General features: G+C 38.0%; 1 protein-coding gene across 1 annotated transcript in view; it reads left to right on the forward strand.

The window, feature by feature from the left end:
- LOC150086379 (U3 small nucleolar RNA-associated protein 6 homolog) overlaps window positions 1–24343 on the forward strand; it is a 123615-nt gene that overhangs the window by 36705 nt on the left and 62567 nt on the right. Inside the window, exons 8-10 of the mRNA XM_090371293.1 lie at window positions 4784–4816; window positions 12588–12638; window positions 15985–16063. Coding sequence (XP_090227419.1) covers window positions 4784–4816; window positions 12588–12638; window positions 15985–16063 — 163 coding nt within the window. The remainder of the gene's footprint in view (window positions 1–4783; window positions 4817–12587; window positions 12639–15984; window positions 16064–24343) is intronic.

Here is a 24343-nt window from a genome sequence, read left to right on the forward strand (position 1 = left end):
AAATAATTTCCATGTTTTCAACTATTCTAACTCACTTGCCAATAATCTAAAAATACATACCAAAACATCACCTTTCCCTATCAATAAATTAGTGAAGGCTACCTTCCTTATCAATCACAATAATAAAAGACCAATGATAGATAAGTGCAGAGACATGTGATGAATTTCAAAACAGTATATAAAACAGTATCTTAGCAATAAATATACTCATACACCAACCATAAGAATAAGTATTTTACTGTAACTGAAAATTTACAAATTTAAATAAAATTACTACACTATGTATTTACAAAAAGTAATATTATAATAAATTAAATTACGTACATTGTGAAAACATTAAAACTGTAATAAAATCCTTGCAATAAAATACAAATTTGTATACTAAAATAAACTGGATTAAAAGCGATAAAAACAATAAAAAAAAAAACCTGGAGCTTTCGGAAGCATCGGCTTCCTTCCTCAGCAGTAACAAAACTTCCTGCAACACTTCCTTATATAACAGGCTCACGGTACTTATACACGTGGTTCAGTCGGCGCATGGTCTGAACTGGAAGCGGAAACAGCTCGGGAGCGTGTCAAGCAAAACCGTTCATCCGTACTTAGGACAATGGTTTCAAAAAGAGGATGCATACCCATACCTCTGTCCCTATTCATGATATTGTTGTCGGATGAACAGATTCGCAAGTTCTCGAGCCATTCACAGTCCCAGAACCCATGTACTCAATCCACAATAACCGCATCCTCTGGGGAGATTTGATGCTGCCTCTCCCAAAAATGCTCGGACACAGCAGACTTGTTGTAATCAGCGGTTTTTATAGCATTTGCATGCTTCCCCAGACGATCCTTGAACCGTCGTTTTGTCTCACCCAAATAACATTCCCCACGATCCGGGCATTTTATCCTGTATACCACTCCACTACTTAGGTCCTTTGCTATTGGGTCTTTTTACTTGGGACACAACTGTGTGCAACCTCAGCCCAGGAAGCTGCACACATTGTGTTTTATAACCACGCAAAATTCTCGCTAGATGCTCGGTAACGCCCGGATAGTAAGGAATGTATGCGGTAGCCACAGGAACAAACGGTTCCTGACGGTTGGACTCTGTTCCTCTACTAAATCTGTCTATGATCCTCTGGGGGTATCTGCATTTTCTAAGGTCTGCTGTGACTCGTCGTCTAATTTCACATTCTTTGTCCTCAGAGGTAGTACAGTGTGACCCTGCTCTATCTAGTAGAGCTTTTACCACACTATTTTTACGTTGTCCAGCTTGGGCTGAACTATAATGGGTGTACTGGCCTCTGCACATAGGTTTTTTATACACTGAAGTTTTAAGCCTAGGGCCTATCCTAGAGACAAGTACATCCAAGAATGGAAGGATACCTCCTGTCTCCACCTCTGAGGTAAATTGAATAAATTGGGAGAAGCTATTAAGCCAATGGAGTGCATCATCCTCTCTCTCCTTCTGGACCACGGTAAAGGTATCATCAACATACCTCTTCCATTTCTTTATGGGAAACTGACATCCACCAAAAACCCTGACCTCTAACTCCTCCATGGCCTAACTCCTCCCATGGCTGTACCGTGAACCTGTTTGTACATAACACCTTGGTACACCATAGTGGTGCTGGCCAGACAAAGTTCCACACCAGAACAAATATCCTCTACGTTTAAAAGTGATCTATTACCCAAAGAGACATCATTACTCAACGCTTTTCTAACACAATATGTTCCATGTTTAATTGGAATGCATGTGAATAGTGACACAACATCAAAAGAAATCATGCTCTCATTTTCATTTACAATCAAATCTTTCACAAAACCCACAAATTCTTTGCTGTCTTTTATGACATAGTTGGACTGACCCACTATAGTCGAAATCAATTTAGCCAAGTACCCCGACAAAGCATATGTGGGGCTTCCTATAAATGATACGATGGGTCTGAGAGGGACTTCCGTCTTATGAGTTTTTCGGAAGTCCATAGAACCTGGGGAGTTGGCATCCAGTAGCATGTAAGAACCAAAAGGTCTCCCTGGAAATCTTCTCTGCCTTTAACCAAGTCTGTACCAGTTTATTAACGTGCCGCTCTAGGCCAACCAACGGGTTTCTCTGAGTAACTTTATACGTATTATTGTTCTGTAAAAGGTCCAATGCTTTTTTGTGATAGTCTTCTTTGTTTAGGACAGCCGTCGATCTGCCCTTGTCCGCAGGTAAAACCACAATTCCCTCGTCTCTTCTCAGTTCATTCAAGGCTTTTCTTTGACTAAAGTTAAGATTCGGAGATACTTTCTTCACCTGGCTCAAAATAACGGCAGACTTCACCCGGATCTCATTAGCTAGGGCCTCCAGTAGCTTGCTGATGGCCTGTTCAATACCCATTGCTATCTCCGCAATGGGAGGTTTGGGAGGTACAAGTGTAAACTTAGGACCTAGATTTAAAACTCCCTCTTGCTCTTCAGTAAGTTGCCTATTACTCAAATTGTGAACAAAACGAGTACGTCTATCATTACGTTAGGTGGTAGATGACTTTCATCAACCGGTGAAATACCACCACTTTGCTTATTGGAGGCTTGAAGTGGTGAAACCCATGTTTAGTCTCTAGAGCAAAGTTTCTGGCACCCCCCTATACTTCTCCTTCAACCCATGCACGGTACTAAGTGTTGTAGGTTTTGATGCCTTTCGTGTTTGGGGTTTTTATAAAAAAAAAAAAAAAAAAAACCTAGCGAGAATTTTGCGTGGTTATAAAACACGCTGTGTGCAGCTTCCCGGGCTGAGGTTGCACACAGTTGTGTCCCAAGTAAAAGACCCAATAGCAAAGGACCTGAGAGTGGAGTGGTATACAGGATAAAATGCCCGGATTGTGGGGAATGTTATGTAGGCGAGACAAAACGACGGTTCAAGGATCATCTGGGGGAGCATGCAAATGCTATAAAAACTGCTGATTACAACAAGTCTGCTGTGGCCGAGCATTTTTGGGAGAGGCAGCATCAAATCTCCCCAGAGGATGCAGTTATTGTGGATCGAGCGCATGGGTTCTGGGACCGTAAATGGCTCGAGAGCTTGTGAATCTGTTCATCCGACAACAATATCATGAATAGGGACAGAGGTATGCGTATGCATCCTCTGTTTGAAACCATTGTCCTAATTACGGATGAACGGTTTTGCTTGACACGCTCCCGAGCTGTTTCCGCTTCCAGTTCAGACCATGCGTCGACTTAACCACGTGTATAAGTACCGTGAGCCTGTTATATAAGGAAGTGTTGCAGGAAGTTTTGTTACTGCTGAGGAAGGAAGCCGATGCTTCCGAAAGCTCCAGGTTTTTTTTTTTTTTTATCGTTTTTATCGCTTTTAATCCGGTTTATTTTAGTATATTTTATTGCAAGGATTTTATTACAGTTTTAATGTTTTCACAATATACATAATTTAATTTATTATAATATTAGTTTTTGTAATACTTAGTGTAGTAATTTTATTTATTTTATTTTAATTTGTAAATTTTCAGTTACGGTAAAATACTTATTCTTATGGTTGGTGTATGAGTATATTTATTGCTAAGATATGAATTTGCCCAACCTCAGAGGCCTCTTTCAGGATATAAAACTGTAAGCTGTTTTATATATATGGCTAAAAAAAAATGATTGTGACCTAGTTTGGCAGCCAGGTGACTTTTTGTTATGAATTTGTAAGAGGCAAAGCATATTTCCTTACAGCTGTCAAAAGTCTGCTATCTCCCAAACAGAATTCATAGATAGCAAGTTGCCCAACTGGGTTTTTGGAAATATTAAGTTAAATATTAACTTTTTATTAAATATGATCATATTTGGAGAACAGATTCATCATTCCAGTAACTGTGTGGCACTATTTAGAAAACAAATATTTTCCAACCAAAACAAATTGATTTAAACACATGTGCGTACACACACACACACACACACACACACACACACACAGTATTTCTCACTATAATGAAATGTAAGGAATAGATATTTTGGAGATCAGTTCTGACAATTTCAGTGTGAGAACCTACCTGATGCTATTATGAAAGAAGAAAGATTTGATGTATAGTGGTCAGGGAATTTACAAGTGCGCAAGGAAGCATGAAATATAACAAATTATTCAAAGTCATTCTTGGAATTTTAATAATTACTCATAGCAATGCTGAATATCATAGAATATACAAATCCCGAGATTTGCAGGGGGGGGGGGGGAACAACTTGAAATTCAGATCTTCCCTTTCCGGTAAAGCTTGAAAATACTCTTAACAGCAAAGTCTGAAACAATATCTTTCTTGAAGAAATCATAATTAGTCAATGTTTAAGAGAACAATCCTAACAGAAATCCACAGACAGAAAAATCATTAATGAGTTAATATTTTAAAGCATACTGTAGTAGTACATTAAGGGCATAATTCTGATTTGTATCTACTGGGTATATTGATGTTGGATGTTATTTTAGCAGCATGGGGTACAAGTAAATTAAAAATGGAAATTAGTGGGAAAATAAGCACTTCAAGCTGCATAGAATGTAATCTGTCTTTAATGCCTTGGTAAGCTTATGGTGTAATAAGGGCAACATTTCACTGAAGAAGTGGTAATGAAGTACTGTGAAATGTCTGAGAATAATCTGTAACCCTTTTAGAAATTAAAGACATTACATTCCTTGTAGGTTGAAGTGCTTATTTTTTCACTAATTTCCATTGCATCTATATTATTGGATGCCACATTTTATTAAATTATGTCTCAGTTGGTAAGAAAGAGTAATTTTTTTTTAATTATTCTATTACAGTATTATCGAATGGAGTTAATTTTCACAGAATTGGTAAGTATTTTATGGAAAAAATTTTCAGACATAAATAGTTTGCCTGTACAGTACTTTGTATATATATATGTAAATCTGCTGCAGTACATAGGGCAATGAGGCAATGTCCACTTGCCAAGATGCCAAATTAAAGGATTATCCCAAGTGCTGCAGCAGCTCTTCGTATGTCTAGATAGTTGCATGAAATGTTTTTTTTTTTTTTTTTTTTTTATGAAAACCCCAAACACGAGAGGTATTAGAACCTACAGTACTTAGTACCGTGCTTGGGTTGGTGGTTGAGAAGACGAAAGAAGATATTTGTTGACATTAGACTTGAACTTCTGTAGACTGTAATTTTCAGGAAATACGTATGAAGGAAGGATGTTCCAGAAAACAGCAGTTGAATGAATAAACGAGGAAGATGAAAAGTTGGTTCTGTGAGTTTGAAGTCAGACGGTAAATGAATGTTGGCTAGTGGCGGCACTTGTTTGGACTGTTTTGAAAGAGAGAGTGGGAATTATAGAAGCTGATTCAGAAGAACAGTGCCCATGGAAGTATCTGTAGAAAAGGAATGCAGCAGAAACAGTACATCTATGAGACAGAGAGTGGAGAGACTCTGTTAGAGAGGAGTCATTAATTAACCTAACTGCCCTCTTCTGAATGGAATCTAGAAGCCTGAGAGAGGTTTTGGGGGCACCGCCCCAGATGTGGGAACAATATTCCATTGTAGGGCGGATTTGCGATTTCTACAGAGTGAACAGCTGTTTGGAAGAAAAGTAACGCTGAGAGTGAAAGAAAAAACCAAGTTTTTTAGATGCAGAGGAAGCAATATTTGTAATGTGCTTGTGCCAACAGAGAGTAGAAGTCAGGGTAATCCCCAAAAGAGATATATCATTTTGCCTAGAAATTGGAGTGTCACCAAAGATAAGCATAGGAGCAGAAGAATCCTTTTTGTGAGATATAAGACAAGACTGAGTTTTAGAAGGATTGAAATCAACTAAGTTGCCCCACTGGAGAATTACCTGGAGATCGGCATTTAAGGAATTTGTAGCGGATATTCGAGAAGTTGAAGTGACTGAGCAGGGCAAAGTTTTTCAAAATGGAAAGTGGAATGCATTGTGCTATCATCGGCAAAACTATGGATAGGATTTCCAGTCAATGGAAGAAGGTCATTAATATACAAGAGGAAAAGAGTAGGGGAAAGAACTAAACCTTGGGGGACACCAGCATCAGTGGAGAAGTGAGAAGACAGAGAGCCATCTACCATCACCTTCAGTGAGCGATCAAAGAGAAAACTGGATAACCAATTACAAAAAACAGTTGGCAAACCGTATCATAAGATGGAAGCTTGTTTAGAAGACCTTTATGCCAAACATGATTGAAAGCCTTTGAGATGTCAAGAGCAACTGCTTATGTTTCATCAGACTTTTCCATTGAATTTGTCCATAGATGAGTAACATAAGCCAGAATATCACCAGTGGATTATTACTGATGGAATCCATACTGGCGATCGCTGATCAGACAGAAGGTTTCTAGGTAGTTTAAGAGTTGGTGGTTAATTGATTTCTTCATTACTTTAGAAAGAGTAGAAGTAATTGCAATGGGACGATAATTGGATGGGAGAGATTTGTCACCCTTTTTAGGAACTGGCTGGATATGAGCAAATTTCCAAGCAGAAGAAAAAACACCTTTGGAATAAGAAAGTGAAAAAGGCGGAAAGAACAGGAGTAAGTTCAGGAGCACAGGTTTTGAGAACAAGTGGAGAAATACCATCAGGACCTGGAGCTTTCTTAGCATCGAGATTCGTCAAAATCCTTCTGACATCCTTTTGACGGAAGACCGCAGGAGGCAATAAATGGAGTGTGTTGGGAATGGTGGGAGGTGTTTTACAAAGATCAATAATACATGACTTGGAAGAAAAATGGGATGCTAGCAGGTCAGCTTTATCCTTGGCTGAAGTGACAACATAACCATTTGGGTTTCACAGAGGTGGGAGCAATGATGGGCAAAAGTTGCAGCTAATAGCTTTGGCAAGAGAACAGAATGCTCAGCTACCATTAGGGCAAGAAGCAAGTTTTCTACAGTTAGCCTGTTCAAAATCTTGTTTGGACTGATTAATGACTTCTTTACATTTGTTGCGAGATTTGGTGTAGGCAGAAAATGAAGATGAAGAATAATTGGAAACAAGCCAATTACAGTATGCAGCATCCTTCTCTTGAACAGCCTTAGCACATTTATTGGAAAACCAAGGTTTAGATAAAGGATGAGATTTTAAAGTGGAGTGTGGAATAAAGGATTCCATTCCTACGAGAATAATTTCATTGACATGATCAGAGCAAACGTTGACATCAGAAGTTTTGAAACAGTAGGCCGACCAAGGAAAAGAAGAAAAGAAGTCTCGCAGGTCATCCTATTTTGCATTCTTGTAATGCCAAACAATACGAGTTTGGGAATAGCCATGAGATAAAGGCTCCATTGGAGAAGAGACTCTCATTAGATGACTCTCATCAACCGGTGCAATAAATACCACCACTTTGCTTATCCATCATGCAGTATGACTCATTACTTTTGAGGTTATGATGAAAATCATGGCAAGATCCAATCTTCCTTACATTTCGAGGGTACAGTTCTAAAACGATGTTCGCAGGCCGGCCGCTAGTTAGTACACTGGACCGAACCTATTGGTAACTCTTTAGGAGGCTTCCGGATCAGCTAGTGTATAATCTTGCTACCTCTACTCTGCCAGATAATGACCGGAAGGAGTCTGAGTAGTGTGTATATGGGGGGGGGCATTGTCGAGGCCACATTATGTCAAGGATCTGGGTATATTCTTACCGTGTGTACGCCATATCTAAAAATTTCATTACCCCCCCCACACACTTTTTCCTTCTATTAAATACACCATGAATTGTCAAACTAACAGAGTAAGCTTATCTGCGAAAAGATCTGAACCTCCCAAATACTTCCTAATTCATTTCACAGATATATGTGGTCTCAATTCTAATCTCAATAATGTCCATTTCCACTTGCAGTCTGCCAAACGCCATGTACTTTTTTTGACAGAATCTCAGTTATTGGTTGATTCAAATGCTGCTCATCTCAGTTCCCCAAATTATTCGCTGTATGATTCCTTTCGGCTCAAAGGTGGTACTGCTGCATACATCCGTTCTGATATTCCCTGTCAGAGAATTGGTAATTTGGAATCTTCTCTTTTCGATCTTCTCTGGTTTAAAATCTCTCTACCTCATTGTGTCAAATTCATCTGCTGTCTGTACTGTTCTCCCAACTCCACTAATCACTTGGAGCTCTTTGACTTCCTCTCTTTGCAACTTGGCTTTCTCCAGTCCCACTTTCCTACCAGTGAGGTAATTTTCCTTGGTGATTTTAATGTTCACAACTCCAGCTAGCTTCCGTTTTGTAGTCACACTGACCCAGCTGGTCGAAATGCTGAGGCTTTTACAATTTCTAATGACCTGCACAGCTGGTACATTTACCTACAAGAATACCAGACAGTCCTAACCACAGCCAACATGCTTGATCTTTTTCTCACAAACAACCCTTCTAAGTACCCGGTCGAAGTGAGTGGTCCTTTAGGTACCTCTGATCACAACTTGGTGATTCAAAATGTTCAGGAAAGAAAGTTAAAATTGAACTTCACAATTATTCACTTTTGTCAAAGTGAATAATTGTGAAGCCATTCTCTTCTCCTATCACTCGACGGATTTCTGGAACCCATTTACTGATGTTAATTTTAGTACTCTGGATGTGCACTGTCAGACTTCCTCCATTGGAGTTGTGATACTTTGGAATAAAAAGAAGCAAAATTGGGAGAGTAGGGAGGGTGATTTATTGCAAAACCAACAACGTGATGACTCGCACTCCATTATCACTGAGAAAATATTTGATGGAAAAACAGAATTCTTCCAGTTTGGTGAAAGGGACTCTCCTTTGCCGAAGGGATGCATTTTGAGACTTTGGAGGAAGTCCAGTATCTTATTGAAGGCACTAAAATTGATATTAGTAACCTTAAAGGAAACTGTCTCAAAGAGGCCAAAAGGAAATAATGTGCAAGTTCAAATCTAATTTACTTGTTGAAGTCCTTTTTGAAACTTTATAGCCACATCTCGTATGTATGGATAATTCACTTTTGTTCTGTAAAAAAGCAAATAATCTATATGAGATGTATAAATATCTTTTATTAAAAAGTAAATATCTTTCGTACTTGTGTAACTACTTTGTAACTTAAGATGCAATATTGTTTATCCATGATTGAAAAATATGGTGGTCACTGTACTATCACAATAGACCAATTTATAGATCACTATTGGAATACAATCTGAACTGTGTCCTGATACTAATATGTGTTGCCTGATGTTATTAATATTTGTTGTGTTGTTGTTGCAGTGATGAATTGTCTAAATGCAGATTTATATACTTTGCACTTTAGAACAGATATTTCTTATTCATTAAATAGATTTATATGAGGTGTGGTGGTAAAATTCCAAGACTGGTACAATAAAAAGAACACAAAGTGAAGGAGCTCAAAAATTATTTTATTTTTATTCAAAATAATCACTACCTGATTGAATGCACTTATTGCACAATTCTAAAAATTTCTGAAGAGTCAGTGAGGGTGTCCAAAATGATGATGATAATGATGTTCAGTTTGGTGGTTAGGTTTTTCTTTATGTCCTCAACATCTTGAATTCTCTTTCCTTTGATGGCAATTTTCACTTCACTTTGGGAAAGTGGAAGAAATCTGCTGGTGCAATGTTTCATCAGGAATGTTGTCATAACAAGTGTTGAATTGCGGGGGCATTGTTGTGTGACAAGAACCAGCTGCCTCCTCTCGGAATTGTGGCCTCACCCAGGAAATGCACTTCAATAGCTTTTGAAGCACCAGTACATAGAACACAACATTGACTCTTTCTCCCCTTCAGGTGGTACAAATGTGAATCACACTCTTTGTCAAAAACCATGATCAGCATCGTCTTGATCCTGGACTTTTGTAAACAAAACTTTTGGGGGCTTGGTGATGATTACGAAGTCCAATACCCAACACTCCTCTCTAGTGACAGCACAGTTGAGGAAATTAGAATTATCTTGACAGTTTGGATGAAGTATTTGCATGATGACACTCTTCGTTGCTGCTGCTTATCTGTGAGGCTGTGCAGAACAAATTTTGCATAGACCTTCCTTTTCCCTAAACCTTCATGCAGAATTTGATGAATCATTTCCTTAAAAAAAAAAACTGCAGCCATTATCAACCCACTGTAGGAAGCCTCCTCAACAATTTATGTTGAGGGAAATGGACTATAATCCGCCATGCTGGGCCATTGTGGATTGGCAAATCGATCGTATTTAGCAGTCAGGGGCTCCCCTGTCTACTCAATGAGCATGTGCTACTGCACTCCCGCTCCTCACCACTCGGCTACGGAGGCTTTTGTCTCCTTATTCGTATCCAACTCGGCCATAATTCTGAGGGTCAAATGACAATCTCATGACACAATTCCTTAACTTTTGTAACTCTGTCCTCATTTTGAGAGGTTGTTAGATGCTCACCTTCTTTGGCCATCACAAGAATCCTCACATCCATTTTTGAACTGTGTATGCCATTCAAACACAACTGTTTCATTACCATAAACAGTTTTTAACACTTCATATGTTTCTGAAGCAGATTTCCCAGTTTAAGGCAAAATTTGATTTGTGTTTATTGCCCCATTGCAAAATCGTGGCATGGAATGTTAATGTTGCTAATGAAACTGCCTGTTACTTGTAACCCATCAGCCTACTGGACAATCTATGCACCACCATCTGTTGGGCCGACCGGGCTAGCCGAGTGGGTAAAGTACCTGCCCGGCAACCCAAAGGTCGCGGGTTCGATTCCCGCCTCGGGCTTGGATCAAAGTACTGCAAAAACCTTGGGAGGTGCAATATGGCCGCAGAAGCCGATGCGCCAACAACTACCAAATCAAAAAAAAAAAAAAAAACCATCTGTTGAAGGAAGTTTGAACTACAACATACCACTTCCATTTATTTCAAACTTGTTGAACAAGACTGCAATGCTCCAGCACCAGTACAGGAACTTTATTGCCAAACTTCATATTTCTCAAGTTTTTTATATTTTTAAGCCATTTGAAAAGTACATTTTTTAAAGTAGACTATCAAAAAAGATCTTGTACTATTGTAAAGGAGAATGTAGACAAAATGTTACACTGCTAATGGAATAGAATTCCAGCTATGATGTTTTTAAGATATATTGGCTTTAATGCTTTGAATCAGGAATAATATTCCTAAAGGGGCTTGCTAGATAGTCGGAAGGTCTGTATGTTAAGTTTTTTCTTCTGACTTTTTGGTTACATGGTGGGGTTTCATCATAGTATGTAACATATACCACACAAGGTTTGAAATGAAATTCTAATGTATGAACCTCTAACTTCATGACACTGTCTACGTAATTGTTAAGAGAGCTGATATACATCCTGTCTGGAATGTTGCCACGTTTATAGTGCTCACGTCTTTCAATTCTTCCAGTTACCTAGGATCTACATGAAATATTAGTACTTGTTTTCCAGAAAGTTGCATAAAATTTTGTGCAAATTAGTTCATTGTATATGCAAAGCTATATACTAGCCTCAGTTTCATCTGCCCCACAACTTGTATAGACCAAAGTGTGTTTAAACATTTAACATTTGTGCATCTTATTAATTGTCATGTTACAAAACTTCATTATTCTTTGAGGTTTGTGCTGTGTGAGTACCATGTACTTTGTAAATTTTTTTTTTCTCGTTTCTTAGGAGACATTCCAGTACTTTTGCAGTTTTTGTCTCTGTATAAGAAAATATGCAAGGTTAATTTGTTCCCTCTAATGTTACAGTGCAAGTGCTTTCTTCAGTTTCATATTGTGACTTAAATTGCATGTATTTCAGGCAATATATATTACGATATATTTAATTTCAATATACTGGCTGATCATTGAATTTGCAGAATGGCAATGAAACTGTAAAACCACTCAAGTTTTAGCAAACTACAGTAGACAGCAAGAGAGTGTATGTCTGAGAATGCAGTACACAGTTGCAATTTCTGACATGTTGTCTGTTAGTTGCAATGTGACTTTAAGTTCTGTGTTGACCATTTTGTGAGCAACAGAATGGAATAGTTGAAGACTGAGCAAAGTTTTGTATTTCACTACCATGTTTGATGTGATATAAGCACTATAGAGAGTGTGAGGAAAAATGCTAGATATTTTTGAAAAGTGTTTGAAGAAAACTGCAATTTTCAACTATCATGGGTGCATTATAGAAGGTCGAGAATTTATGGCAACAGCAACCATTCTTAAAGATTTATCAGTAAATGGCTTCTCTGAGTAGATTCATTGAGTGTAAAAAGATTATTTTGAAATTAGGAGTACCAGCAGACCTCAGTGAAGATTTAAATTCAAGGTAGATTCATTCTGCAAATTAAATGATGAACCTATATATTTAAGGAAAACTTATAATCTCAAAATAGGTATTTCACTTATTACTTTTTACTAATATATTTTATTACAAATATTCTTTTGACTTTGCATTAATAATTTTTATATGCATAATAAATAGGAAATTAAATCCATATTTTAAATGGGCAGCATTGTAGCATTCACAATACAACAGGTAAAATAGCAGCAACATCATATGATAATTGCATTTCAACACCTTGTGAATATGCATACTACCATGTTAAAGTTGCATAAAAGTTGAGGTAGTTTTTTAGACTCCTGTTATTGAAATTTGTATTTTTTATTATTTTGTAGATGATAAAGAAGAAAGAAGAATTGGAACTTAAGCAGATTCACCTTTCCATGGTTTGTGGAATTTTGATAATTTTTTTAATTGGCGGAAATGAGAATGTTTAAGTTTAGCATTAGAAAGGGCACATGATGCAAGAAAGCAAGCTTATATAGCATCGACCAACAAAAAAAAAAAAAACACTTTTATTTCACCCATCCACTCGCTCCAAATGTTTGTCAAGTTCTGCCTTGAATCTATTTAAGCTATCAACTTCTGCAATGACAGATGGAAGTTTGTTCCAGCAATCAACCACCTGCTGGCTAAAGGCAAACTTCCACACATCTATCCTACAACTGTCTTTCCTCAATTTGAATTTATGCCCTCTCAGGTGATTATTCTGAGCAAGAGGAAGAATTCCATCAGCATTGAGCATGTTCAAACCATTCAAGACTTTATACATCTCAATCAGATCACCTCGCAGGAGCCTAGTCTCCAGATACTGTAATTTGCAAAATTTAAGCCTTTCTTCGTAAGAGCAACCCTTTGTTCTGTTCACTAATCTTGTTGCCCGCTTGTTCACTAGTCTTGTTGTTGTATTCGTTCCAACAGCTCTACATCCTTCTTAAAATGAGACCTCCAGACCCCTGTATACAGTACTCAAGGTATAGCCTGACCACTGCCTTATACAAGGGGATAATCACCTCCTTATCCCTGCTAGAAAAATTCCTGTATATCATTGACAAGACACCATGAGCTACTCTTGCAGACCGTCTGCACTGCTCAGAAAACTTCATATCTGCCTGCACAATTACCCCCAAGTCCTTTTCATTCTCTACCACTGTCAGTGTAGTACCACAGAGTTGATGCGTCACTCTGGGGTTATTGCTTCCCATATGTAGTACTTTACATTTGTCAATGTTAAACTTCATTTGCCACAGCTCAGCCCATCTGCTCAACTTTTCTAGATCCTGTTCCAGCAGCGTACTGTCATTAGTGTCATTAACAACCCTGCCAACCTTCGTATCATCTGCAAACTTGGACATTAAGCCTGATATACCATCATCAGTATCATTTATAAATACAGAAAACAACAATGGACCCAACACTGAACCCTGAGGGACTCCACTAATAACATTAGCAACGAAGAGCAGTGTCCATTGATTACCACTCTCTGTCTTCTCCCACTCGACCATCCCTTTATCTATAGCAGCAATTTGCCTCCAATGCCACACTGCTCCAATTTGTGCAGCAGTCTTCCATGTGCAACAGTATCAAAGTCCTTTCTAAGATCCAAATATATGATAACAAAGTTATTCTTTACATCCAGTTCCTTTGTGACTATATCATGACTATATCATAAACAAACCCATTCTGTGTCCGAGCTATAACTGAAGTCTTGTGTAGATGATCCTGCAATGCCTCTTTGACCAGTGCCTCCATTAATTTCTCTGGAACAGAAGTTAAACTAACAGGTCTGTAATTACCTGTTTCTCCCTGTGATTCTCCTTTGTGGATTGGGGTCACATTTGCACATCTCCAGTCCATGGGTACCTCCCCTGAGTCCAGGGAAGCTATCATAATTATGGCTAGGGGTTTGCTTACTTCCTTTGCCGCCTCCTTTAATATAACTGGATAGATTCCATCCACCCCAGGTGCCTTTCTTATGTTTATCTTCAACAATTTCTCCTCCACTTTACTCTCAGTTATTACAAGATTATCTAGCTTACTGCCAGAGTTGAATACACTTCTGGCATTCCCCTCCCTGAATAACTCCTCATGTGTGAATGTAGATGCAAAATATTCATTTAGTTTGTTAGCTACCTGAGCAGGATCATCAAGAGTTGAACCATCGATATCAAGTGGACCAATCTGATTCATCCCCTTCCTTCTAGAGTTTACATAAGTGAAGAACTCTTTGCATCCTTTGCCAAATATTTATCGTAATCTGCTTTCGCCTGCTTAACTTGGTTACAGACCAGCTTATATCTATCATAGGCTTCTGTGTCACATGTTAATTTATATGTATCCCATGCATTTTTCTTCTCTGTCACATGTCTAATTAGTTCATCTGGCATCCATTTAGGCCTAAATCTTGAACAATATTTCTTTGTTGGTATGAAAAGCCTAGTAGCTTCCAAGATTAATTCTTTGAATGCTTCCCATTTTGAATGTTGCTTATGTTGCTTTTTTTTATTAGTAAGCATTTTTCATAATCAGCAAACATTTAACAACATATTTGAAAGAAAAATAGAAGAACAATCTTTTTCTTCAGGTTAATATCATCCAGATATGTTATACCCAATAGGTGTATGGGTGCTCCAATAGTATAAATTCATTATTTTGGACTATCAACTTTCCATATACAATTGTCTCCATGCTATCCTATTTTCTGTTCCACCAAATTCTTTCTTTTTCAGACCAAACCCCCTCTCCTTTAATGCTTACTTTACACCATTGATACGCCGACCGGGCTAGCCGAGTGGGTAAAGTACCTGCCCGGCAACCCAAAGGTCGCGGGTTCGATTCCCGCCTCGGGCTTGGATCAAAGTACTGCAAAAACCTTGGGAGGTGCAATATGGCCACAGAAGCCGATGCGCCAACAACTACCAAATCAAAAAAAAAAAAAAAAAAAAAACACCATTGATACACCTTCCAATTATTTTTGCTTTGAATAAATGTTTAGCTAACTTTCCTTCTCCCATCCTTTTTACATTTCCACATCATCTTAAGTTTGCTTTACTCACTGTTTATTGAATGTTAGATTTTTCAAGAGATTTTTCTTATTTCCTCATTTGTTCTGCCACATTTCCATCTGTTAGTTTCATTTATTTTTATTACAACTCATTTCTGCAGATTCTAATTTTTGATTAATTACTTTTTTCTTACTCAGCTCCATTGGATTAAAATATGCTTAAAAACTGTGTTATAAATAGCTAATATTTGCCATTTGCCTAATCTTTGTTCCAGTTGAATTATTTAATTGGTTTCCTACATTTCCTGCTTTACTCATTATGTTGTCCATTTCCATGCTAATTTAACATCTTCTTTTAAGATATACAAAATTGCTAACTTGTACCACTTTTTTCATTATTTAGGCTACACTAAATTTTCCCTGTCACTCCCACTTTCATAGCTTTTTTGTGCGACTGATTTTCATACAAAATTGTGTACTACCTTTATCCAATTTATTCAGAGATTATTATTAATGTCATTATGGTTAAAAAATATTCCTGAAATTAACTTATCTTTTGTCTAAATCTGCTTTAAATTTGTTTAGATAATTCAGCATTCTTTATAATTTAATACAGAGGTTGAGAGAATGAGTTTTCCAGCCAGGCAAAAGTTTGGAATTATTGACTATTTATGAAACAAAATTGATGAACATTGCTATAAACCATCATACATATTTTAATTTTTCAGTCTGAAGATGCATATACCTCATTATCGGAAGGTCAGATACCTTTGGCAGTATATAGAAATGCAGTCGAGGCCATACCAGGTAATATCTTATTTAAGTTTTACAGAATGAATAATTTTTACCTTTTATTTAAATTGATTATGAACCTTTTACAATTTTGTGTTTGCTGTGTTTTGCAAAACACAACTTGCATTCTTTTGTTTTGTAAACATGCCACATAGAATGTGCTTTATAGTATCATCACAGTTCTTTTGAGATGTTACTTTTATTGCGATGAAAATTGTACATTTTAATTACTTGTCTAGTTTAGAGAGTCTGAAAGATATCATAACTGGGGACTCAAGACCTTGATGCATTAAATCTCATACTCTGACAGTTGACCTCTGATCATCCAGAACTAGTGCAAAGTGGACAAATTATGTGCTCGCAGATGGTGCAGTGGACTGCACCATCTGTGTGCATCTAATAATCACTAGTAAGGAAATGAAAACTGGCAGAAAGGCTATTTTATAAAAATATTAAAATAAAAATATTTGCCAGTAAATTAAATAGATGATTTAATGATAAGTTAAAGATGGTACTGTTCACTTTTTCTAATGTCTTTTTTTTTGGGAGTGGCGGGGGGGGAATGAAGTGGTTGGAATAAACCAAAAAAAAGGACACGAAGGAAGATGGTTCTATAGTTGGAATAAAACAAAGTGAAAAGCACTGGCTTTTTTTAATTCCAAGAAATCAAAGGTCACCTATAGTTATTTTGCTAAGAATAAAATTACCGTGTAGTTGATCTTACCTGTCTCTAATGCATTTGCCATTACAGTTATAAAATAACACTTCAAGTACACTATAGTTCAAAATTTATAAAATAGCTAATGTCATTTTGTGTAGTTGATATTTATAAAAAGCATAGCAGTGCCTTGTCCATTTTATGTGTTCTTTCAATCGCAGAAAAGTTTCATAAAAAATGCTATAGTTTTATATTTTGCAGCATATTGAACATCACCCTTTTGATGAGTTGTCTTGGTATTGCATTACTTTTAAACAAATGGTATCACCCAGCAGTTATTCTGCTATTTGTTTTCAATTAAATTTTTGGAACTTTTTCCTCCTAATTGAGTTTTTTCCCATCCCACGACAGGTACTGATACTGGGTGCGTGGGGTGGTTGTTTTGTCCAATTACTATTTTTGGTCTAAGAACACTGACTACCCTACAGGTGTTCAGGGTTGTGGCTGTCTGGAGTTTCATGTAAGTGTTCTGTGTGAGGTCTGTTGCTGCTTGGTTCTTATGGAGGCTCTTTGGCGCCGTGCCAATGGTTGACATGGTGATTGGGATGGACATTACTTATTCCATATGCCACATTTCTTTGACTTCCTGTCTTTGGTCTGTACTTTCTGATCTTTTCCTTGTACTTTTTCTGGAGGTTGTTAATATTGGGAACCACTGTGTCGACACAATCAGGTAGTTAGCCATTTCCTTCTTGTCAGTGAGGGTTATGTGTGGTCTGTCATGCAGGATCATCTTCTTCGTTATTATGGTGCGGTCTCAGTACTGCTTGTGAGTAAGGATCTGTAGTACGACCTGGGTTTTGTACTTGTAATACAGTACACCTTTTTCATCAGGTGGTATTTTTTTTTGCTCTAGCTCTGATGTATTATCCTGGTGACCTGGTCATGCCTGTGAGTGTACTCCATCTGGATGATAACCCTGCATCCCACAGTGATGTGCTGAATTGTTTCTGGTTCCAGATGGTATCATAAACATGTGTCGTCTGTCACTCTAGGGCCCTTGGCAATACATTTTCTGTAGTTCCTGTGTTGATTACCTAGTCTTGGGTGGCGAACATGAATCCTTTGATCTTCTTGGGAAGAACCTGCTCATGAGCCATGCTTTTGAAGTCATCTTATCTATGTAGTCTCTATTGTAGTGTCTACCATGGAGTGCCTTCTTCACCCATCTTCCTGTCTTTCTTTCTTGTCTTCCTTATGGCTTGGTAGATTGGCACTGTTTTCCTGGAAATAAATCCTCAGGTTCTTAATCACTTTCTTCTGTTGTTCTGTGAGGCCTGTCAAGGCCTTCCCTCCTTTCTGGACTATGTTCAGATGGTCAGTTTCTCGATGGCCAACTTCACGTAGCATTGGTGGCTCTTGGCCATCATTATTGTGGTCGATCTCAATAATCTCTTCCAGCTCAGTGTTGGTCCAATCTGTGATCCCAAAGGAGTATATTAGTATTGGGACTGGTTTAAGGCCGTGTTCCCACTATTCAGCTTTGATTTTAGCAGGTTTCTCAGTCTCTGATGGTATTTCGCAATGAGGCAAGTCTTGATCTCCTTGTGCTCTAGCTGTCGAGCCTGCATCATCATCCCCAGATATTTGTAGGTCTCTCCCTCTGTCATGGCTTCAATCTCTACACCAGTATTTAGCTGGTAGTTTTGGCATGGGATTTCCCTGATGCAGTCCATAGGTCTGCATTTGTCTAGCCCAAATTGTATTCTGATGTCAGTGCTGAACTCTTTGGTGATCCAGAGTAGCTGTTGGAGTTAATTCTCTGTTACTGCATAGTTTGATGTCATTCATGTACATCATGTGAGAGAGGGTATACAGGATCTTCTTTAAGGGTATATCCTCTCTCTCATCCAATGTGTGTGGATGACAGCAAACTATGCAGCAACCGAGAACCAACTTCAACAACTAATCCAGATCACCAAATTGTTCAGCAGGTTGACTTTGTAGATCTTCACAGGTTCTATCACACACAGAGTCAAAGGCCTTGAGGTAGTTGATGTAGTAGGAGTAATAGTATTTGCCGTATAGTACAAGGAAGCCACAGGCTTTTGCTGCACTGGCAAAAAAAAAAAAAAAGTACATAAGAAAATGAAAATTATATGCTCTCCTCCTCACACAGGGGTTTGTTCCCTTAAATTCTTCTGGGGCCTTTTTCCACTCTTCTGTTCTGAATATCATGACCTTATCTTTTTCCACTTCAGCTGCAGTGAGTTGTACTTATACTTCCTGTTCCTCCTCTAAGTTCTGGTTCGGTTGTGTCCATATTCCTTGTTCCTTGTAGTTGGCCACTCACATCCAGCTTGATTTTTCCAAGATTGCAAGAGCTATCAGGTTCTTCATGACCAAGATCCGTCTCTGGTCTGCTATTTGCTGTTTTGTGACATAGATAGTCAAAAACCATTCCAACCACTTGGTGTGCATTTTCATCCTGTATATTGTCATATTGGTTTCTAGCTTTGTTACTTTGTAATATGTTTGCATGATGAATGATGCTCTACTTCATGTGTTGGCTTTTCCTTCCTGGGTGGTCTTTCTCTTCAGTCATTGGTAGCCATATGGGGGAGAATGCCACTTGCTCTGCTGTCATCTGTGATAGAGAATGACAGTGAAGTAAATGGCACTAAAATTATTATTGTTTTATTTTATTTTATTTTTTTGGCTGATGCTTCCTCACTTCATTTATCTTTACTTATTCTAACTTGTTCATTATGTTGAGATTTGAAAAAAATGTAAAATATTTTTACATATGCTAACTAGTTGTGCTGATTAGTCATCCAAACAGGTGAAAAGAAGGAGTAGGAATTTAATATTTTATAGCTCTTTGTATATCACACACATGCACACCATACTTTAATTAATAAATTTCCACCCATACATTTACTATTATCATACGGTCACTATCATTATTACTCATAAATAAATAAATATATATATATATATATATGTTGAGGAAATCTGGTCGAACATAAAAAAATCAATTCTGGGAGCTGCTGATGAAAGTCTTGGATATAAACCTATAAAAAATAAAAACTGGCTGAGAACTTGGAATGAAGAATTGAAACAAACAATTAATGAGAAAAAAAAGACCTATAAACTATTCCTACAAACTAAAGACCTACATCTACACATAAAATGTAAAAAGCTTAGAGCAGAAGTTAGAAAACTAACCAGAAGAATCTGACGAGATGACTGGGATAAATTTGTTAAATCTTTAGAATGTGATATCACAGGCCCACAGAGAAGAGGTTTTAAAATTTTTAAGAAATTACAACTAGACACAAATGATCAAATAAAAACCAACTCCATCTTTCAAGCAGAATGGAAGCAACACTGTTCCAAACTTTGGTATAACCCTGGCACTAGGGAATTGGAAGATGAATCTGTGGTAACCAAAGATGAAGAAAATATAACAATGGAAGAACTAGAGTTAATATTACAAAAATCAAAAAACCAAAAAAGCCCAGGCATAAACAATTTGAATGTAAAAGTAAACTGCAGCCATTATCAACCCACTGTAGGATGGAAGCCGCCTCAACAATTCATGCTGAGAGAAATGGACCATAATCTTCCACGCTGGTCCATTGTGGGTTGGCAGATCGACCATATTTACCAGTCAGGGGCTTGAACCCCGTCTACTCAAAGAGCGTGTGCTGCTGCACTCCCACTCCTGACCACTTGGCTGTGGAGGCATGGTGGCACCTTACTAAAAAAACACACTGCTAAAATTATTTAACATCATATGGCATAAGCAACAGATACCCAAAGATTGGGAAACAGGAATAGTAATCAATTTACACAAAAAAAGGCTACAGAAATAACCCTAACAACTACAGAGGAATAACGCTGATTTCAACTGCTTCAAGGCCTCTAATATACTAAAGAATAAACTTAATAAATACAGTGAACAATTCTTAGAAGAAGAGCAATGTGGGTTCAGAAAAGGGAGAAACACAATAGATGCCATTTTCTCATTACAACAAATTTTGGAGAAAAGAAGAGAATTCAATCTACTAACATTTCTGCTGTTTATTGACTATGAAAAAGCATATGACAATGTAAACCAGGAAAAACTTTGGCAGATTCTACGTGAAGAACATATCACAACCCAACTCTGGAAAGCAATGCAAAAAGCCTATATAAAAACTCAAAAGTCTGCATAAAATATTTTAATGGTCAACTCTCAGACCCAATTAACACCAATAAAGGAGTCAAACAGGGATGTAGACTATCACCAAATTTATTTAATATCTACATCAATAAAATTATTAAAGAATGGAAACAAACAATTAACAACAGAATACAGTTGATCAACAGGAATAAAATCCAAACTATATTATATGCTGATCAAGTTATAATTGCAAAATCTGAAGATGAACTACAGATAGCAGCAAAAGAACTGAATAAAATAGGTAAAAAGTATGAGATGAAAATCTCCACCTCAAAAACAAAATCTATGGGATTATGTGGAAAAAACATACAAAGAGTCAAAATTGCTATTGATGACAAAATAATAGAACAAATATCCAACTTCACTTATTTGGGAAATTTAAAATCAAATGAAGGGAAAGACATCCATACTAAACTACAAAAATATAATAAAATGAATGGAATGATTAAACACCACTTCAGGAAACAAATGACAACCAAAACAAAATTACGACTGCACAACATCACTTCAAAATCAGCCCTCTTCTACAGCTGTGAGACTTCAGTCATAAATAAGAAAGATGCACACAAACTAGAAGCAGCACAAATGAGTTTTTTAAGACCATTATTAATCTTTACAAGACTAGACCACCAAAAAAATTTAGATATCCGCGAGAAATTAAAAGTAGATAACATAGTAAATGACATAAAGTGGTATCAGAAAAAATGGATCAGCCACCTAGAAAGAATTAATCCAGACCTGATCCCAATCCAGTCTGGGTTCTGGGTTTGTAGTTAATTAGCCTTTAACTACAAACCTACAGGCAAGAGAGATGTGGGTCAACCATGACCACAATGGCGAGATCAAGACCACCTCAGAGAGCTACAACGAAACAGGTCTTAAAAGACCTAAGCCGCTTGTTGCAGGAAGCTGCTTGTTGCTGCATGTTGAGACATGTTCATACGTGCATAATAGCCGCCGCGCCAAGTCGATGGGCTCAGTTATTCATTAGTAGTGAGAGTGTAAAGTGCTTGCGATGGCATCGTGGTCACGAAATGAGATAAGGACAGTTTTGCGGTATAATTTCGTGCGTGGTTTAACCATAGACCAGTGCTTAGAAGAAATGACTCTTGCACTAGATGATGATTGTCCACATCGTACAACGATATTCAGGTGGTATAGAGAATTCCAAAGGGGAAATTTCACTCTGGAGGATTCTGAGAGGCCGGGAAGGCCACGAACGTCAGTTACGGAGGAAAACGTTACTGCTGTGAGGAAAATGCTTGACGAAAACAGGCGAGTGACCTACCAACAGATAGAGGATACTTTGGGCCTAAATGCACCAGCAATTCGTTCGATTCTGCAAGACCATTTGCACGTGAAGAAACTTTGTTCTCTCTGGGTGCCGCATCAACTGACTGAAGAGCAGATGACACGACGTGTGACTTGGTGCCGAGAGATGTTAAAAAAAGTTTGATAAGGGACAATCTCGGTATGTGAACAACATCGTGACAGGTGACGAGACTTGGCTGTACTATTACGATCTGCCGACCAAGGCTCAAAACAAAGTTTGGGTCTTTGATGATGACGACACACCCGTAATTGTCAGAAAATCCCAATCTGTAAAGAAGAAAATGATAGCTGTATTTTTCAAATCAAGTGGAATTGTGGAACGTGTCATTTTGGACACGCAGAAGACAGTCACAGCTAAGTAGTATACTGAACAATGCCTGCCTAAAGCCATTGGATCTATGAAGAACCTGCGGCCAAAGTCAAGAATGGACACCTGGTACCTCCATCACGAAAATGCTCCAGCTCACCGCGCCAAAGCCTGCACCGAATATTTGACCACGACAGGACTGAAACCTCGAGCACCCTCCCTACAGTCCAGACCTTGCTCCCTGCGACTTTGCACTGTTCCCGCATGTGAAAATGAAGCTAAAAGGGAGGCACTTTTCCAGTGATGAGGACCTTCTACGGGCTTGGGACAACGAGTGTGCTTTACTCCCTAGTGAAACTTGGCAGAACTGGTTTAAAGATTGGTTTCAGAGGATGGAGAGGTGTATTGAATGTAGAGGAAATTACTTTGAAAAAATTAAATAAACAAAGCTGTATTGCAAAACTTTCCTAGTACCCTTTGTATATATATATATATACAGGGCGGGTCTCGCTAAATAGTACAAAAGAAAAAGATGGGAAAGATTATTATTACTCATAAACACACACACACACACACAGGGTGGGTCTCGGTAAATAGTACAAAAGAAAAGGGCGATAGTCAGAACTGACGCATGGCTACACAAAATTTATTTATAGCTGCCGGATTTACACAAATTGCGATTACTGATACACTAAAAACCATGTCTATGTCTTGAAGATAACGTCTAGCAAATGACCTTCATCGGCATCGATGCATTTCTGCAAGCGCTCCTGGAAGCTCCTCATGACGTCTGAAGCATTTCCTGGGGAATGGCCTCAATCTCGTCTCGGATTGCCGTCTTCAAATCCCCAATACTGTGTACCCACCGGGAGAAAACTTTGTCTTTGAGATATTTCCAAAGAAAAAAGTCTGGGGCTGTCAGTTCTGGAGACCTAGCTGGCCACGGGACATCCATGGGACAAAGATGGTTGTAGGATAGATGTGCGGAAGTTTGCCTTTAGCCAACGGGTGGTTGATTGTCGGAACAAACTTCCCTCTGTCATCGTAGAAGTTGATGGCTTAAATAGATTCAAGGCAGAACTTGACAAACATTTGGAGCGAGTGGATGGGTGAAAAAAGGGATTTTTTTTTTTTTTTCTTTTGGCTGATGCTTTATAAGCTTGCATTTTTGCATCATGTGCCTTTGCTAATTCTAATAACCAGAAAAGCGAAAATCAACTCATCCTGCTCCAATATCTCAAGGGATTTTGTGCAGAAGTCTGACTTGGTCACTTTATCTGCTGCCGTAGCTCTTGAACAACTGCAATTTCTGCGGTTGAAACTTTAAATCAAATTTCACAATCTGACGCAGGGAACTGCGACACATGTGCAGTGTCCTTGCATGGCGATGAACTGATTGCTGGGTACTTTGCTGCAGAGCCTCACAGACTTATTGGACATTTGTTGCCACTGTTTCACCCACAGAGTAACTTTGTTTTTATATGATTGAAGATTTCAGTAAAGGGGAAACATTTTTCACCATAATAACATAAAAATCCGCACAATTCCAGTTATCGGTATCATCGCAAATTAAATAAGATCGAGTTTACTACCTGTTTATAATAGATTGCACTAGCAGAAAAGCCCAATAAACCAGAAAGTGCAAATTGTTTTTATGGTCGTGACCTCCAGAAATGTGTTTTTGAAAAATATCACAAAGCCGTTCAAAATTGGTTTTTATAACAGAACATATGATAACGATGAAAGTGTAGTGCATTTTAATGATTTGAA

Source organism: Mastigoproctus giganteus, chromosome 4 (genome assembly GCF_048544385.1).
Source record: "Mastigoproctus giganteus isolate SK-2022 chromosome 4, ASM4854438v1, whole genome shotgun sequence".
NCBI classification, from domain to species: Eukaryota; Metazoa; Arthropoda; class Arachnida; order Uropygi; family Thelyphonidae; genus Mastigoproctus; species Mastigoproctus giganteus.